The 19,283-nt window shown below is 37.6% G+C and overlaps 1 protein-coding gene across 4 annotated transcripts in view; it reads left to right on the top strand.

The window, feature by feature from the left end:
• Nucleotides 1-19,283, top strand: part of DENND1A (DENN domain containing 1A) — a 470,496-nt gene that overhangs the window by 147,584 nt on the left and 303,629 nt on the right. For all 4 annotated transcript variants that reach the window (XM_031450416.2, XM_031450417.2, XM_031450418.2 and 1 more), the window contains exon 5: nt 1,198-1,317. In XM_031450416.2, the coding sequence (XP_031306276.1) occupies nt 1,198-1,317 (120 nt within the window). The remainder of the gene's footprint in view (nt 1-1,197; nt 1,318-19,283) is intronic.

The raw sequence follows: 19,283 nt of genomic DNA, 5'->3' as shown, positions 1-19,283 counted from the left end.
TAGGAATTTAGGAAAGTAACAGTTAACATTGCCCTCTTTTGAATTCCAGCCCCTCTCCTAGTAGCTCTGTGAAATTGATTCAGTTAACTTAACCTATTCAGTCCTTTAGTTTCCTTTTCTGTAAAATGGGAACATCATTTAAATTCCACGATTGTTGTGAAAGTAGATGAGATAGTATAATATCAAGTGTCTACTTTGTGGCTGACACATAACAGACATTTAAATCCTGCTGTTGCAGTCACTGTTGTTTTCCGAGAGAGAGGAATGACCAGGTGAGCATTGCTACCAGAAAGCTGGAAAGAGGGCTTTGGCATCACATAGGCCACGGTTTAGAATCCAGCTTTTCGCAGTTTACCAGCTGACACCTTAGGCAGTGCCACTCTAGGATATTTCTTCATCTATAAAATGAGGTGAATAGAATGCACCTTTCAGGATTGGATGCAGTGATTAAAAGGGCTGCCTGCCTAAACTCTATAAGTGGAAGGTTTGGTAGCTGTGTGTCATTAGAATGGGCTGCTTGCTCTCTTTTTGCTCTCTTTCTCTCTCTGTCTTTTCTGCCTGCCTTTCTTTCTTTCTTTCTTTCTTTCTTTCTTTCTTTCTTTCTTTCTTTCTTTCTTTCTTTCTTTCTTTCTTTCTTTCTTTCTCTTTCTTTTCTTTCTTTTCTTTCTTTCTTTTCTTTCTTCCTTTCTTCCTTTCTTCCTTTCTTCCTTCCTTTCTTCCTTCCTTTCTTCCTTTCTTTCTTCCTTTCTTTCTTTCTTTCTTTCTTTCTTTCTTTCTTTCTTTCTTTCTTTCTTTCTTTCTTTCTTTCTTTCTTTCTTTCCTTCCTTCCTTCTTTCTTTCTTTCCTTCCTTCCTTCCTTCTTCTTTCTCTTTCTTTCTTTTCTTTCTTTCTTTCTTTCTTTCTTTCTTTCTTTCTTTCTTTCTTTCTTTCTTTCTTTCTTTCTTTCTTTCTTTCTTCTTTTCTTTTCTTTCTTTCTTCTTTTCTTTCTTCTTTTCTTTTCTTTCTTTCTTCTTTTCTTTCTTTTCTTTCTTTCCTAGCTCAGTCTGTTCCCTTGACGTGTGTAAATTTTAAGTTCATTTGTAAAGAGTTCCACTGAGAAAGGAAATGTTACAGGTTCAACGACTTGTTGTGATTAGATACTTTATCAGGAAACTTACTGCACATTCATTTTTTCCTTTTGTTCTGTCTTTGCCGCAGTCCCACAGTTAGCCAAGTTGGCCAGAACTTCACATTTGTGCTCACTGACATTGACAGCAAACAGAGATTTGGGTTCTGCCGCTTATCTTCAGGAGCAAAGAGCTGCTTCTGTATCTTAAGGTAAGGAGGATGGCTTTGGCTATTGGCTACTTCCATGAAACAATGTCAGCGGTTGCATTGTTCTTCTGTAATTAAATTTTCCAGCTGTTCTTTTTATTTTCCTATCAGTTTCCCACAAGTCACTGCACTTGGGGAGAAGGACTTCACAATGTTGTCCTTGCACTTTAAGTTCTGCAGATAATTGTATTTATTTATTTGTATCACATCCCTTGGGTGGGAAAAGGGATCATTGCTCCTGTGGAGTGTGTAGAAGCTGGAGGGTCAGCATGGCTTCAGTTCCTCCTGCTGTTATCTGGAGCTGTCAGAAATGTGCCTGTTAGGCTTTCCCTTGGACATTTTGTGTATGTAAGATTATTAATAAAGTATGTGTCTGTAGCTCAGGACGTCTTGCAGACACTGATTGTGTCCTTCTCAAAGTAACACCCCTGCCCCCTTTGGGTCAATGAGTGAGTAACTGTTTCCCAACTTGGCTACCTCTGTAGAGATTTGAAAAAAGTGCAGAATCCTGTAAGAAGGCTTCTTTAGGTCTTCTAAAACCCCCTTCATACACCAGAACCACACTTGCTTAATGCTCTGTTTCCTCCTGCCAAAGGGGTAAGGCGTGTTCTGGGGTGGGAGGATGTGTGGAAATCTGATTTTGGAGCTCCTGGCTCTGTGGGCTCCTGCTGGGCGCCTCCTGAGGGGGAAGTAAAGGCATCCCACACACTCTCCTCCCCATCTGCCTCGGTTAAGTAGGTGTCAGAGGGGCCTGCCTCCTGTCTCTCTCTGCTCATGTGCAACAGCTCAGGGCAGGACAGCAGGGAGGCGCCCCTGACAAAACCCGGGTCCCCAGTCTTGGGCATGGGCCTGGGGATAAGAGGCCAGACCCTCTATGAATTCCAGAAAGGGCAGTTCTTTGGTATACTAGTCTCTGCACTTTCTTCTTCTCTGCCAAGGAGAGACCCCCCTGTACCCCAAACACATATACCTTCATACCATACAGGGGTAAGGGGCTGATTTTTGAAGTACCTTAGCTCAATTACTGCCGGTCAAGACTGCTACTTCTGCATTTCTCTACACAAATCTTGTTATTATTATTTTTAATCAGCAAAGTCAGCTTCATCAAGCATAGCATCTTTAATTTGGGCACTAGGGGACAACTGCTGCAAAGACCTTAAAAAGGAGGGACAACTCTGCTGCTCTGTGAGACCAGAAGTGCACAGCTGTTCTCAAGCACACCTCAGTAGCCCAGGCCCAAGGATTACCTGCCCAGAGTATTAGGCTCTGATGTAAATTATTATTTACATTCTGATTTAACAATTTTTTAAAGAAAGTTTTCTCCTGCATTTTTGTTTAATGTTACATTTCAACCTTGGTTAGGACACTGCATATTTATATAGTCATTCAGAATAGATGAGGGTTTAATCCACGTTCTTGAAGTTCCACAGAAAGGTTTTTTTTTTTTCTGTAATGTTCTGGGTTATGATATTTCTTCCTTTCAGGGCTTGGATGTATGTGTTGAGGAGTGGGCGACGCTGAACTGGCACTATTGCATTCACTCAGCGAATTTCTGAGAGTGGAAAACTGTTTAAAAATTTAAATTTAAAAAGTGCTCTCATTGCTTCTGGTATTTGACTTTGTAAGTCTGCATCTAGGGCCAGGAACATCATGTTTGTGAGAAGCTAATTGAATAGCCTCTTGCTATCATCATTTAGAATGAAAAACAATAGCAATTGGTATGTTTTCTATCTGTTACACTAGCTTGGAACTATGGGAAAAATTTTGGTGAGTTCACTCATTTGTTTGTCAGCCCTGAGTGTCTACTATTAGCTAGTCCCTGCCCTTGAGGAGTTCCCAAGACTGGCTGGGGAGGTGGATGATCACACTACAGTATGCTATGTAAAATACATAGAATGATCCCATGGCTTAGGGTCTTCTTACTATTGATATTCTAGTGCTAGCGGATAGTGTCTGTGGTTAAAAATACAGTCCTCTATGGATTCTGGAGCATGTATTTCATGGGTATTTTAACATGAGGAGGAAAAGCTCTCTTTACCTTATCCAGACTGTGCATATATACACAAAGTGGCACTTCCTCTGTGCTTGGTGTAGGAACATTGCTGGACTGAGCATGAGTGGAAGGGCTTGCTGCTAACCCTGGATGACTGGTTGTACCATGTCCAGTGAAGAGTGGAGAGGTCTGCCAAGAGGACATGGGTGCAGTTTGGGTCTGGGTTACATTATCAGCATTGTCTTCTTTTGCTGTTTGATTTCCTTGTTTTCTTCAGATGCTTTCCCTTTAGTTAACCTGTGCCTTGAGGTCCAGTCACTGTTCTCAGCATGCCCAGTACTCTAGTTAAAGTCTGCTCAGAAGCCACCTTTACTTTTGCTTTCCATTTCTTCTCATGTGGGATGTAGTTCCCAGCGATGGTGTCTGCACAGACGTAACCTCCACTGTTCTAGGGTTCAGATTCTGAGGATCACTTTCTCTCTGACTGCTCTCCCAAGCTCATATGCTTCCTGGCCCTTATAAGCCGCCGGATCTTTCTGCCTTCGCACATTTACACATCTTGCCATACTAGCTTGGGCACTTCTCAGAGTAACCTTCCCCAGGTAGAGGCAATCATCCCATCCCAGCATGCTTTGTACCCTTTATTGGCAGAAGCATGTTTCATATTATCAAACAATTCATATAGTTGTAAGAGGTATACTTTGAGTCTCACAGTGGAGATTCAATGTTGAGTAAAAGGCACTATGTCCTTTTATGTCCATAAAGGACAGGGCCATCACTATTAAAAAATTTAAACTTAATTTCACAATAAAAGATTTTTAGATCCCCTTTATTCAATATAACTTATTAGGGTCACTGTTAGGGGCATTGTCTGTTCCTCCCCACTGGAATGTAAGCTCCATGAAGACTGGGAATTTTTACGTATTTTGTTCACAAATATACGCAAAGTATATTGAAGAGTGTCTGCACACTGAAGGCACTCATTAATACTTGTGTTATGAAGGAATGAATCCCTGAGTTTATTTTTAAACATTTTTTTCAAAGTTGGTTTGAACATTTGTCCCCAGCTAGCCTTGACAGAGATGTAGTTGTACTAAAGTATATCTTGTTAACAAAAGTACCATGGTATATAAAGTCAAATGCATTATTTCCTCCCATGGTTGACTAGTTCTTTTTATTAAAGCATTTTACTTTTCCTTGAGATTCACCATTATATTATTTAACAACTTGCTGGATGGCATTTAACGCTAGATTAAAAGCACCAGCTAGGAGAACGAGAGTTATGGGTAAGTTAGTTTTTATTCATTATAAACCCAGGAATGTGAGAAAGTATTTTAGCATTTTCCAATAGCAACATCTGAGCCTATTAAGTATTTACTTCTGAAATCTTTCAAATTTCATAAAACAAAGTGACCTAGAACCAAAAATTTTTGTGGCTTTGGTTTGCCCAAATAACACATGCCCCATCAAGGCTAAAACTGTAATGAAATATGCTATTTACAGCCACCTTCTGGGTTCAGATGAACAGAAGGGACACAAGAATTTGAAATCATAACTGTGTTGTTTGGGGGTGGGGGCAGTAGATTTTGGAAGATAAGCAATACAATATTAAATTTCTTTACTCTTTATAAAGAACTTTAAAAATATTTGTGTTCTACAATTTTCTCCTTTATATATAGGCATCTTATTTAAGCTCTTGAGAAAGCTTGAGTAACTATCTTTATAACGAAATAAAACTGTTCAAAACCTATTATACATTTTGGGAAGAAATAACTTGTTTCATCAAGATGGTATCTAAAATTTTTTAGTTTAACATTTAAAATTTTTATTCAATCAGTGAGTATCTTAGTATCTGGTATATACCAGGAATGAGCAATGCATAACACGTGGTCTTTGGCCTTTATTTACCTAAAGATCCCTTAAAATCAACATAATGTAGTTCCAGCTCCCCTTATGAGAACCTTTCAGATGCTGTGTTTATCCAAGATTTTCATGAGCTAAATTTTCTGAACTTGATATTACAAACTGAAAACAATACATACTTTTTGTCCTTTACCAAATATAAAATTGAATATGCTTCTGGGTGCATTGTTCCCAAGCCACCTGTTGACTTTGTTAACCACCTCCCAGTTCACTTCTGCTGCCTTTACTGTCTTGGGAGCTGCTTAATATTTGGGAAGGGACCATGTAAATAAGTAATTAAAATATAATGTGATGTGTGCTATTTAAAAAAAATGTATGTGCAAGGTTCTTTGGGGTCACAGATTAGGCAGTGCCCATGTCTGAGATGGAGAATCAGGGAAAGTGTTGCTGATGGGTTCTAGTTAAACTGGGCTTTATAGAATCAGTGGGGGTTTGCCTGGAGGAGAATGGGAGAAAAGCTCTCTGGGCAGTGAGAACTGGTGCACGAAGGCCGAGAGAAATGATGGGTATAGCAAGATGAAAGAATGATGGAAATTCCGATGAGAAGCTGTAGCAAGAGATGATGCCGCAAAAGTCTTGGTGCCAGATTGTGAAAACCCTTGTAGCGGGGCTGTGAGACATGCTCCAAAATTTTGGATTTATCCCATAAGAAATGGAGTACCATCCAATGGTCTGGGATAGGTGTTAGAAATATTGACATTTGTACACCAAGGGCACTGTGGCTTTTTGTACATGAAACTGCTGTCTACCCATGCTTGGGGTTTTCTGGTGATTGTTAGCAGAGATGTTGCACATCATTTTGGGAGTAACACCTGATTCAGATTGGAATTTTCAAGCTTCAACTTTAGTGGCTTTTTTTTTTTTTCTCTTAACTATAAGTTAATGAAATATGTTCCTTGGCCCTTGTTGGGGAGCTGTTGTCCTCCTTTCCATGGGAGTTGGCATATGGGCTTATGTTTAAACATTAATTGTGTTATGTGAGAACCGTCTTCCTTCTGGAACACTTTCTGACTTAATGGCAGGAACAACTATTACATCTTTTTTCATCTGTATTGTTGTACTCATTTCTGCCATAAACAAAAAAGCTCAGTTTTCACAGAGAAAACAAAGCTAAGAGTAATATGAGTCTGGTTTTAAGAACTTTGGCTACTCTCTCTAACTGTTCCAGTGTTTTTTAAACAACACATACAGTTCAGGAGAAAAATCAAAGGATTCTTTCCTTAGGCAGGTGTGGTGGCAGAAGCCCTTTTGTATTGTGTGTTAGCTGCTTAGTTTAAAATAAGTCTGTGGGGGATGGGGAAGAAAGTTGGGAAGGAAAGCTGTGGGGACAGCTCCCAGATTTTTACCTTGAAAGCAGGTGCTGCTGAAATATTCCAGAAACAGATGGAATCTCCTATTCTAGTTTTAAGCTATTTATGGTTGTCTCGCCTGAGGGTACCCCACTATACAAAAATGAACAGCCTGATGTTTGAGGGCAGTTTGGGCATCAAAGCTGGGGTCCCTCTGGGAGAAATCAGCCTTTCCTCCCAATGCGTTAAATGCCATTTGGGAAACCTGGATCTTTCATACTATTTAACAGAAGACTTTCCTCTGCTTTTCAAGCGTTTCCATCTCTCTGGGGCTGTTTGATTTCTTTTTAATTCCTCCCCTTAAAAGTATGATGGGTACAGTGTTGTTTTCTGGATGGTCAGCTGGGAGAAGGCCTGATTGCTATGGCAGATTATAATTCCACCCATTGTGGGTCCTGGCACATGGCTTCTGTCTTAAACCGAACCCATGGGATGGGGCCTGTGGAGGCTCTGGTTTAACTGGACCCAGGGCCCTTTCTGAGAGTATTTTGAAAGGCTTACATGGGGGGCGTGCTCATCGGAACATCACTTTGTGGGAGGTTGTAACTTTTTCTTAATTAAAAAAAAATGAAGTGGTTGGGGAATGTTGTATGTTTTATTGCCACACAGATGCCTTTATGCTTAGAAATGTATAATCCTCTGGGGAGTCACAACTAAACAATAGTAACAAGCTGTACAGTTTTAAAAAAAGCACCTTTGAAGAGGAGAAAGGGAAATAAATAAAAATGCCCTTGCTCTCCCTGCAGCCTGCTGTTTGAGGGCTGGGAAGCTGGACAGTTGGAGAGACAGGTGTGCCTCCTGCATGAGCAGCCAGCCTCAAGGCTGTCCAGCAGAGGAGGAAGCTCCTTTCCTCCTCCTGGTCCTTTACGCAGGAAACTAGCCTGGCTCAGCCTTCCCTCAGGCCTCCTGAGCCCAGAGTTTTAGGTATTAGCCAAGACTTCAGCTGAAAGAAATATTTCCTTTTGAGACTGAATGAGTTGGACATCACAAGAGACATGGTATCTTCTCGCTCTGTTTTGAAAGCAGAGCACTTCCTTGTCTTAATTTTTATGAAGCTCAGTATAAGGCAGCAAGCGAAACTGCCCTAGGAACTCCAGGAGTGCACTATTTTTTGGTTTTGGTTTTTTCCCCTCCATACCTCACCAGTCTTGCTACCTCTAGCAACTGCTGCTGATGGCTAATGTTACGCCATTTTGTAGATGGATAGACTGTCAGTACAGCTCACCACAGAGGATTTGGAAGGGAAAGAAGGAATTAGCATTTGTCAGCATTTATTTAATATGCCAGGTGGCTTACATAATTCTTATTGCAACCTTATGAAATTATCTCCATTGTGGAGATAAAGGGCTTGAGACCAAGAATGATAACAGTGACTTGCCCAAGATCTCACAAGGGGTAAGTAAAGGAATTTAGTTTGGACCCAAAATCCAACCCAGAGCTCATACTCTCAACTCCTTTGGGTTTATTGCCAGTAACTTTCTTTTGGCTCTAATTTAAAACATCAAATTTTATTTTCTTGCCACCAAAACAACCTTTATGGGCTTCAAAAGTTTGCTTCTCTACATACATATTTAGGTAAAAGAGCCATGATGGATAGTTTGCCATTGCAGTGATCTCAGAGGTGAGTTTAAAGAACTCTTAGATTTTATGTACTACAACCCATCCTCATTTTATATATGGTGACAATGAGACCTGAAGTGGGAAGATTTTTATTCCCAGTTCTTTAGCTGGCTGATAGCAGGGTCTTGTCCAGGATACCACAGTGATTCTTCCAACTCAAGAGAATAAACCCAAGGCCACCTGGGACTAAGGTTTTTTTTTGTTTGTTTTTTTTAAAGACTCAGTATCATCAAGAAGTCACATTCCCTCTTGGCCAGCATCATTGCAGTCTGTGTGAATAATATAACCATATGATTATAGAGAAAAGAAAATGATACGGTTCTGTTTAAATCTGACGCAGGGTGTGTTTGAATGGAAAACCAGTAAAACTGAGCCTGCCTTCTGAAAGAGTCTTAAGAATTCCACATGAAGGACCCTTTTTGGGAGACAGAAAAAACATTCTATAGGAGAGAGGCCAGGTGGTGCTTTTTGGTTGACTTTGAGCGTCAGCAATTCTTCTTGGACCTCTCTGCAAGCAAACCACTTTCCTACAACAGTGACAATAAGCAGAAGGCATTTATTTGAGCCTTATCTTTGCTTTTCACTGGGCAGGAGGTAGAAAATAACTCAATGTGCTTCACACCTAAAATTGCCCTTTGGATCTAAGCTGCACTCTTATTTTAAGAGCGAGATAGATTTGCGAATACAAAGGAGAGTCTGAATTTAGGTTTTTTAGCCCTTCGAGTGATCAGTTTTAGAAGCAGTAGGAAGCCTAACATTTGTCCCTCATGGAGAAGCCTCAGAAGACTTGAGGTGATATTGTACCTCTTTAGATCATTTCAGACAGAAAAATCATCATGCCGTCTGATATTTGAAGAGCTCACAATTCTTGCAGTCAATTAGGAGCCACTTATTTTTAAGGTGTTATTTTTTTTGAGATTATGAAGGTACACTTCCTCATTAGAGGAATTTAGAAAACTTCAGAAAAGTAAGAAAAGCAGTCTGTCAACTCATGATTCCAATTATGACTAGGGGTGTTTCTTTGAATTGGGATCATGCTGTAGGTATTGTTTTCTGTCTAACCTTTTCATTTATTATATCATAAGCATCTTTACATATCATTAAATATCCTTTCCTGAGACTCTTTTTGACTATATAATTTAGTTGTGTGAGATTGATTTCCAAGGGAAGAAGCTCTTAGTTATCTGAAAAAAAATTTCTTGCTAAGACTTAGGTTTTTTTAAAAATGCATTTGTTGTGGTGAATTTGTCATTCAGCTAATTACTTTGATATTTTTGTTTAAAAAGCACTATTTTTTATCTTAACATGTGAGCTATCACCCAGCTCTTGACAAGGAAGAATATTTATTAACTTCTAAAAACAATGAACATAAAAATGTGGGAATATTATCAGAAGTCTTAGTTAAATCAAGCGGCAATGTATTTAGTTAACTTTTTCTTTCCATGTTTCACTTCGACATTTAGATCTACAAAGTAATCCTTTTTATTAGCATGAGTTGTATTGTAAACTGCAAAAAAAAAAAGTAGCATAAAGGGAATACTTTAAAAGTTAGATAGCAGTATAAATTTTAATCTTGAAAAGTTACATTCTGAATGAAAATAAAGGATACATGTCTTAAAACTTTATGAAGAAACTTAGGGAGTTTTTAAACATTGTAGATAAAGTTAAGTTCTAGTTATAGTATGCAATGGAAATTGAATAGGTTTTAATTTCTCATTCATAGGACATGAAATTACCAGTCATCTTCAGCAAAACTGAGCAATTCACAAGTGTTAGGCTGCCACTATGGAGATTTTTAATCCCTTATCTATAATACAAAGCAATATTTATTACAGAATTAATTCAGAGAGGCATCATTTATGGTTTCTAATCCATTCTATTTCAGATGTCTTTGAAGTAAAGTGGGTGGAGCTTTGTATGTGGGGTTAATTGTCCCATTGTTCATTTATTCAGTCTGGTATTTTAACTAGCTCTTTATGTGTATTAATGAGCCCAAAATGCAGCAAAAGATGCTTGGCTCTGAAAAAAAAAACCTGACATTTTAAAACTTATTTAAACGTGTGGTGGAAAAAGAAGTTGGGTGAAATTCAGTGTCCTGTAGTTTTTTTTGCCTAAGCTCTTAATGACTGGTTTCCTTTTTTTTTTTTTTAATTCTAGTCCCATAGGAAAATAAGAAGTCTTTGAGGGGGATAAAAAACAAAAACCAAAAAGCCACTGCAAACAAAAACAACTCCAAACCAAAAAGACTCTAAAGAAGGTATATTTGCTAGTGTCTAGTGTTCTGCTGAGCCAGGATTTTTACTGTCACAACTGTTTAAAAAAATAATACATATGTATATATATAAATAATAATTTTGATTGCCATTTAAAAGAAATCTTTAATTTGTACTTTTTATTAGTATTTGAAAATATACTACATGTTGATTATCCTCATTAAGTAAAGATAACCATTGTTTCTCTGGAAACAATACTTGTTTTTAGAAGTTTATTTTCTCTTCATTTAAATTCCCCAGAGATTATAATTCTAGGTCTTTTTATTTGAAGAGAGAGTTTAACTTTCATACAATGGGACTGCCTAAACTTTTCCTTTCCTCAGATTTAGTACTTATATTATAACGGAACGAATGTTGGTGCTGTTTGATTTTTTTAAAATCTTCTTAAAAGTTGGAATAATAATAATAAAATGTTTTCACCTATCCACCATTCATCTTTGTCTCAGTTACTTCAATGATGAATTGAGGATAAAACTAATTCAGAGTATTGCTGTGAAGTCTAATAAAACAGCACTTGATAAATTTCTTCATGTATTATATCTACTATGTATATGTTTAACTTCAATCCTGTGCCTTTCTTTTGTAAATTGTTAACTAAAACCTGCAAAAGCGAAGTGCGTTGGTTTTAACTACATATATACACACAAGTATAAATACATAAGTATACATATATTATATAAACATGTAAGTACACACAAATAATTATATAGCAAATACCCATGTAATCACTGTCTAAGTTAAAACATCTCCAGCATCCCAGAATACCTATGTATGTATCCCTAAATGATATGCTATAGTTTTGTCTGGTTTGGAACTGTGTATGAATTGAATTATGCAGTTTGGAATTGTTATTTTAAGTCTTACTTCTCTTGCTTAATTTTTGCAATTTGTCCATGCTGTTGCTTATAGTTGTAGTTTTTCTTTGCTTAGCATTCCATATTTTATGATCATAGTACAGTTTGTTCACGCATTCAACTGTAGGCGGTCGTTTGGGCTGTTTCTAGTTCATGGCTTTTATGAACATTCTTGAACATGGATGCTGGTACATAAGGCATTAGGTTCTTTGGTGTATAAACCTAGGAGTCGAATAGCTATGTCTTGGATATCTACATCTTCAACTTTACTGGATAATGCCAAATTGTTTTTAGAGTGGCTGTGCCATTTTACAGTTCTGCCAGCTGCGTATAAGCATTCTTGCAGTCCCACATTGCTGCCACCTACTCCTGAGTTCTTAAAGCAGTCGTGCAGCTTGCTGTTCTTTCTCAAAGCCTGTGAGATCTAGGTATTGTCCTTCTTTATCTTCCTAGAGATTAATCTGGCCTCATTGTCTGAAGAGGCATTGCTAGAGAAAGAGGCAGCGCTGGGGGTGTAAGAGGAAGGTTGATCATCCCTGAAAGATAAAATGAGCTCCAAGGTGGCATGGCGGAAAGAACGTGGTCTAGAGTCAGAGAAGGGCTTGGATCCTAGTCCTGCTGAGGTGGAAGAGTGCTTTTAGGTGCTCCATTTACTCTTTTTTGAGTGTTAATTTCCTCATTTTCTACTTTTTGTGTGTGAGAAGTAGAGATAATGTAGGCAAAGGATCTTGATAAGGTAGTCAGTCATTGGTGCCTTACAACATTACACACTGCAGGAGTTATTAAAAGAATAGAACAATTGTAACATACACATGTCATTCTCATAGATGTGATTTGTGTGGGCATGTATATAACCAAGTCTACATGAGCTGGGTCACATCAACTTGAAGGTGATATTTGGTGGCCATGAAGTGGGCACTTACACACTGTTGGTCAGGGTAGAAAATGATTCACCATTCCTGGAAAACAACTGACAAAATTATATTCAAGACCCTTAAAATTTTTCCCATTAAAAAAAATCTTCTAAGAAAAACTCAAATATGTATACAGATATGTATATGAGGATGTTTATTATAGCGTAGAGAATGAAAAATTAGAAACAATTTGTTGAGGGGGGACAGATAGCTAAATGAATACCATGTATCCATTAAAATTATGGTTTTGGTGATTATTTAATGACATGAAAACATCTAGGACACAGTGTTATGCAAAAAAAAAATGCAAGAGACGAGTTTTCATATGATTGAATACCAAAATATTAACAATAAGACTATTTAGGTAGTGGGATCATGGATGTTTTAAATTTTCTTTGTATGTTTTTAATGAAGTAGTTCTTCTGGCAGTTTTATCCTGTCAACTTCAATCCAAACATTCATTGCACCACAGTTTATGTATTTTTTAATTTGGAAAAATTATAACTGCCTTCATATAGCACATGATTCCAAATATTGAATGCCACAAATGGTAGTGCTCTAATGACCACAATGACAACTGATATGCTATGTTTCTCCCTCTAAGTTTGCAGAATGGACTTAAGTTCTGGAATCCGACCTGTGCTGAATTTTGGTTCTACCACTTACTAGCTGTAGGAATGGAAGCAAGTCACTTCACCTTTCTGAGTCTCAGTTTCCTCATCTGTAAAATAGAAAATATTTCTCATGGTATCCATAAGGATTAAATGAGATTTTTGGTGCTCATTCCAAAGTAATTTATTCCCATGTTGCCTTGTAAGAGTTAAAAATACCATCAGTTATAAAATGTATTTATAGAGGTAAACAGCTTTTTGTTGTTTTTGTATTGAATTTTCAGATCGATTTCAAGAAGCATCTTGATTTTAGAGACATTAAAAGTAAGAGTTTATCTTAATTGTGAAATGATTATATTAATTTCACAGTGGAATGTTTAGCATCTTTCTGTCTTATAGATTTTCACTGTTTTCCACTCACCTAGTTGACCTTTTAATTTTCTCAGCAATTTCTATCTTATTTGTGGGAAAGGACTAGGAACCTATTCCCAATTCGTGCCTGAAACCTGCTTTTTATGGCCTCAGGATCTCTGTCATAACCCGTTTTATGCTTTCACAAACTGAACCCCTGGGGAGCTGTCTGCACTTCTCAGTGTGATCCAGCTGAATTCCTTCCCTTCCCTACTCAAGCCCTTTGATTTGCCAGGTTTTTGTTCATCTACCCTAAGGATGGACTGAGATTGCTGAGCATGGCCTCTCTTGTGGTGCAAAGTGAGAATTGTTTTTAATTGAGCAGAAACATGTGGAAGGATCAGGAATATCTCAAGGGATTACAGAAAAATTCCAAATTTGTACTACTTACAGCTTGTGTTTAGAACAAGGTCTGCTGGGAATAAATGTTAGTTAGTGTGGCCTGTGACCTTAAAAACTGTTGACATGGACTTCAGCCAGAAACTAGCCACAGACCTCCTTTGTTAAACTCATTCATAGCTCCTTGAAAACTCTAGTCAGTGAAAGTTGCCAGCTCCAATCTAAGCAGAGCCCTTTTTTTTTTTTTTTTTTCCCATGCTTTGGAAACAGAGGACGCCCCTTAACCAGCAAGGCTTCTTTAATAGGACTACATGGCCTTAAATGCAATTGGAATTGACAACTTCCTGGCTTGGGTTTGCCAACTGGCAGGGCTGTGAGGCCGAGGGGACAAACAGCGTTGGGGCGCTGTGCACTTGTGTTTGTGTATGTGCAGAGGAGACTGAACTCCAGAGCACTGCGATACCCCCTCACTCCAAAAGCAGTACTCTGGCCTGAATTGGACACATCTTCCTAGTATTCTAGCTGGGTGGACAATTCACAATTCCCTGTCAACGTAAGGAAAAGAGAAAGTAACTGCCCTTTCTTTTTGATGGTGATGGTTCTGGCCTTTCCCTTCTCCCCTCAAAATGTTTGATTTAATCTTTTCAGTGGTGCTGTGTTGCTCAAATATAGAATCACAACTTGTAATTTAGATTGGGGAATTACTGGATTTTTTTGGATGGCGCTCTGGAGTTTTACTTAACAAATTTTAGTTTCTGTCATGCTCAAGGGGCAGCCAAGGTATCTCTTCATTTTACTTGTTGGGGAAACTGAGGCATGAGGAGGTTAAGCAGTTTCTTCTCCCCTGCTTCCTGTCAAAAGGATTCATAAGAAAAGGCCTTAAATAATTTGCTGCCACTGAAAACCAACATAGTAATTGAGACTAGAACCTAATATTTTTCTCAGTTCTTGTCTTTAATCTAAAGGCTACATTATCTGAATTTAATGACAGGGAGGCAAATACAATGTTTTGGAGTAGTTATTCTATTTACAAAGTTGATTCCTTTTAACACTGTAACATGTTGATGGTGGCTAGGAAAGCCATCTTGGCTATCATTTGTCATCTTGAGATATACAATCATATCAGTCCTCTTGACCACTTGTTAAATTCTGGATGTTGGAATGTAGTATTTATTTCCTATTATGCTGTTGAAGTTGTTATTTTTAACATAAATACTCTAGCAAACTTATCACTTCTAAAAGCTGCTGAGGTTTGGCATGATTTCAATCAGGCTTCTGTGAGGAGAAAAAGGAATGTCACATTGGCCTAGGAGTCAGTGGCACACAGGCCTAGAAATATGGAAACTCTGAACGGAGACATTACATAATTTCCTAAAGATCTTATAAGAATTTAGATGTGATTAAGAGAGAACACATAAGAGTGCCTGATCTGTAGTTGGTGCTTCATAAACAATTGTTGAATAAATAAAATTGGTAAAATAACTTATTTCCAAGGGCCAGCATTTGCCTGTTCCTCACACACACACAAATAATATCCTTCCTCAACACCCTTACCTTAGAGTGTTTATTCCTGCCACAGGAGGTTGATGATGCCCCAATGTTTACTAACCTAAAGTTCTAAAGTGAGGCTTTTAAATTTAGTCAGAACTAGATTCAAATTCTGACTTATTAGCCATGTGACAAATCAAATCATTTGACTTTTCTGTCCCACATTTATAAAGATAAAGATAATGAGACCTACTTTATAAACTGATTAACATATAGGTAAAGATGTTATATGAAACACCTGATTTAAGAGTTAGACACAGAATTTTTTTTTTTCAGAAAGGAACTTACTTATTTTAATTATGTCTTTCTCTCCTACTCTCTATCAAAGGGAATCGTAAGAAAAGATCTCAAATACTTTGCTGACTCTAAGACTCTCCCTGTTCATTCAGGGAATATAGTTACCCTGCAGACTAGCTAAGGGTGATTGAAAGTGTCCCAAACTCTAAACAGAAAATCTTTACTAGCCTATGGAAATTATGGTTGTTTTCTGTACCTGTGCACTATACTAAGAGTAGATTAGCTTGTTAAAAAATACATTTAGATAAATAAACGATTAAGAAAGCCAGATTCTGTTTTTCTTGTTTTTAGTTAACTAAGAAGATGATAGTAATTTCAGAACATTAAGCAGTACAGAGAATTACATAGAAATCTTTGAACTTGTGTTAAGTTCCCTTTTACGCAGGATTTCACTCTAGGTGCCCCCATACTTAGACACACTTAAAGGTTGTTTTAGAAGAAACTCTCCCCTATTTGAGCTGATGAATCCATTGGGTTTCATAACCTCTGTATTTATCATGTGAGTCTCACCCTTGGTGTTTTGTGTAAATAGCAAATTATATGAAGCCCTTTTTCTGTCTCCTACATACAAGGGGATTAAGAATGTGTTCTGGACAAGGCAGAGGAGGGTGTAGAAGAGTGAAGATTATTCATCAGATTTTATTTTAAGGGAATATTTTGCCCTAACAGTTCATAAGATGAGAGTATGTCATCTTTTTTCTAAAGATTTTCCCCCTAATGCTACCTCATTTTCTAAACTTTCATTAATAGCTCTTTGCAGCTGAAGCAAATATTTTAGATCTTTTTTGTGCTCTCCTCCAGCTGGGAGTGTCCTTCACACATCAAAGGCGGATATGAGCCTCTCATTAAAAGATAGTATGAGTTCATCATCTCAGAAGAGTGGGACCTGAAAACCTGAGATAACTTTCAGCTACAAGTCGTATCTAAGCCAGACTGAGATGTTTCCGTGGGTTACCACATTTCTTTTCTCAACTGGTCACTCCCAGATGTTTTAAAGTCTGGCTTTCTCCCCTGGTTTTATTATATCTGAAGATTACCCCCATTCAGAGTAGGAACTTAGTTGTAGAGCTTAGGAAAGATAAATGCTTTAAAATGTATTCTTAATAAGAAAATAAGGAATCCCAAGGCTTCGGAAGAAAGCCCAAAGTTTGCTTGTTATTTTCTCTTCGCCCTCTCCCACATGCTAGGCCTTACTCCCTCTCTGCACTCCCTGCTCCAGTGTCTATCAGGTAAATATTTGAAACTTGTCAGCTCTGAAAATTCCACGAAATCCTTCTTTTCCTACCTTTTGCTAATGAAAAGCAACACTGAAATCAGAGCAATTGAACAGATTTCTTGAGAGTATAGTAGACAACTGGTTGTGTCCTTCAGATTATTTTTGAAAACATTTCTAGATTGGGGTGAGGGCTGGAATGTTATTCCAGTTTAGCTATGTCACTCTAGCTAAAAGCCACACTAAATATTTTTAGCTTCTTTTACATGTGTACATACCTGTGAACTTGTTATAACAAAGTATTGCTGGTTGAGTAATGGCCAGAGCAAATCCAGATTGTCTTTTCTATAGTATTTACTATCCTTACTTTGATCAGTTTCAAGCTCTGTGTTAGTATTTTTTAGCCAAAGGTGGAAGTTGTCCCCAGATAAATATTAGGATGGCCTGCCTGCCAAATCCCAGGCAACCCAGTGAATTACTCTCTTTGATAGTAGAAGAGTCTAGTTCAAGTTGCTCTGAATGGCATTTAACTATAAAACAATAGCCTTAACAAAAGTTGCTGGTGTCCTTCAAATGGTTTCTGTACCAGTAGCCAATTCTTTTGGCACTTTAGGATATGAGGTTTGTTCCATTAATAATTTGGAGTGCAAGTTTTCAGAGCATTACAAAGCCAATGAATGAGAGGGTGGGGGAGAGAAAAGTATACAGATGTATTGAAAATGCATGAAGTAAAAACTGAAAAGCAAGCAAGCAGACAAAATCATCATCTCCCCCCACCCCCCACCCCCCAAACACATACACAGGCACGCACAACCCCAGAAGCTGTTGACTCGGCAGTTTTTCATTCTTTATGGCTCTAGGGACAGGTTTAAATTGGGAGAAAATTTTTTATTCTCTTGTGTTGAACCGGAAGGCAGCGTTTGATGTAATCTGGCCCAGATGTCAGCAATGTGCGGCTTTGTGATGATTATTTATCTTCAGGTTTTTACTTTGTAAGAGGAGAATCAGCAAACAATTGTTTAGGGTTTTAAGTATCTGGTGACTGTTTTTGAGATTCCCTGTATGTAACAAACAAGAATATAGACTAGTTTAAATATGTTTTAAATTTAATTTCATTTTAGCTATCAATCTTAAAATCCTCTTTAACAAATGCTAGTTACGAGTCCCTGGATAAATGTTAATATGGTCAGTGCTTTACATTCTAAATATTGTTCCTCCTACTTCAATCTCTGATCCTTTTTCTCAGGTAAGACCATTAAACTAGTAGGCTCTTTAAATGATCTTGGAAAGAATTTTTTCATGTAAATTTCCCAGAAGGGTGTTTGTATTTTTTAGTTACATGATAGCTTGGAATATAAATGGCAAACCTTCAATAACAGTTACCAAATGGCAGTCGATTTACTCAGTTGGAATTCAGGTGTATTTGTTTTAAGAGTATTGTTTTCAAAATATTTCCAAAGAATGAGAATTGCTTATGATTTATACCAACCCATTGTTTGCCCCCTTTGAAGTGCTGTAATGGCTGCTGTGAACCCTGAAGAAAATGGAGTTTGAACTTTTCCTCTTGGAAGTGGGAGAGGGGGCATCCTTTTATCATATAATACCATTTTAAAGATCAGGGGATGCACATGAAAATCTTTGCTTCTGTTATTTTATTTTATTTTATTTTTTACTAACACAGCTAGGTTTTCTTTGTAAATTTAAATTGAACTACACAATTATATAATGAGCTGCCTTTTAAGCCTGAGTTCAATTCACAGTTAAATTCAAAATTTTTTCAATGTTCTCCATATTGATACCAACAGTAATTCTAACCTAGTATAATAATAGTTCTAACTCAGACAGGATTAACTACTGTCCTCCCTTAGCTCACCTCACTGGCTTTAATGAAATTTTTGTCTGTCTTAGAAATGCTAATAAATTACATTGACATTCTATAACTTTACGATCAATAGCCTCACAGCACTGGTAGTTAATTAAGGTAGTCTTCATTAGCAGCAGTGTAGTATATAAGAAAGATTAGTTTTAGGACTTGGGTTCAAGTTCTGTATATACTTCTGATAGGCCAGGTGATACTGGGCAAGGTATCTGACCTGTATCAGCCTTGTATGTAAAATGAGGGAGTTGGACTATAAAGTTGTCAATGGCCCTTAAGACTCAAATTTTCTGTGGGTTTTTTTTAAAAAATTCAGATCATCTTATTAAATTTCAGTGAGCTCATTAAGGCTTTATTGCTGTAATTCATATTTTTTGGATGAGTCTCTCCTTATTCCCATCAATATGTTTGAGATGCATGATCAGAGAATTTCTGGAAGTTTTAGTGCAGTCTTGCCAATGCATGGAAGTATTTAAAATTTTTTTAAATTGCATTTGATTCTTAGCATTTTTGTCCCTTTTTGATGGAGCATTAAATATGAAACCTCATTCATTCTTTAAAGTAGCTCTACAGAAAGGACAGTGCTCTACACTGTTACTGCTCTCCCCTAACAGCTGAAAGCAAAGACCCAGCACAGGGGACTTTTTCCTTGCAATATTATAGCATGACCTAGCCTGGGCCCTGCGGTAGTAAGAGAAGAACCACTGGATTAGGAGAGATTGGGTCTAGACCCCACTCCGAGACACAT

The sequence above is a fragment of the Camelus dromedarius genome, chromosome 10 (assembly GCF_036321535.1).
Source record: "Camelus dromedarius isolate mCamDro1 chromosome 10, mCamDro1.pat, whole genome shotgun sequence".
NCBI classification, from domain to species: Eukaryota; Metazoa; Chordata; class Mammalia; order Artiodactyla; family Camelidae; genus Camelus; species Camelus dromedarius.
The sequence above is the reverse complement of the archived record's forward strand: the minus strand, read 5'-3'. Positions and strand labels throughout refer to the sequence as shown.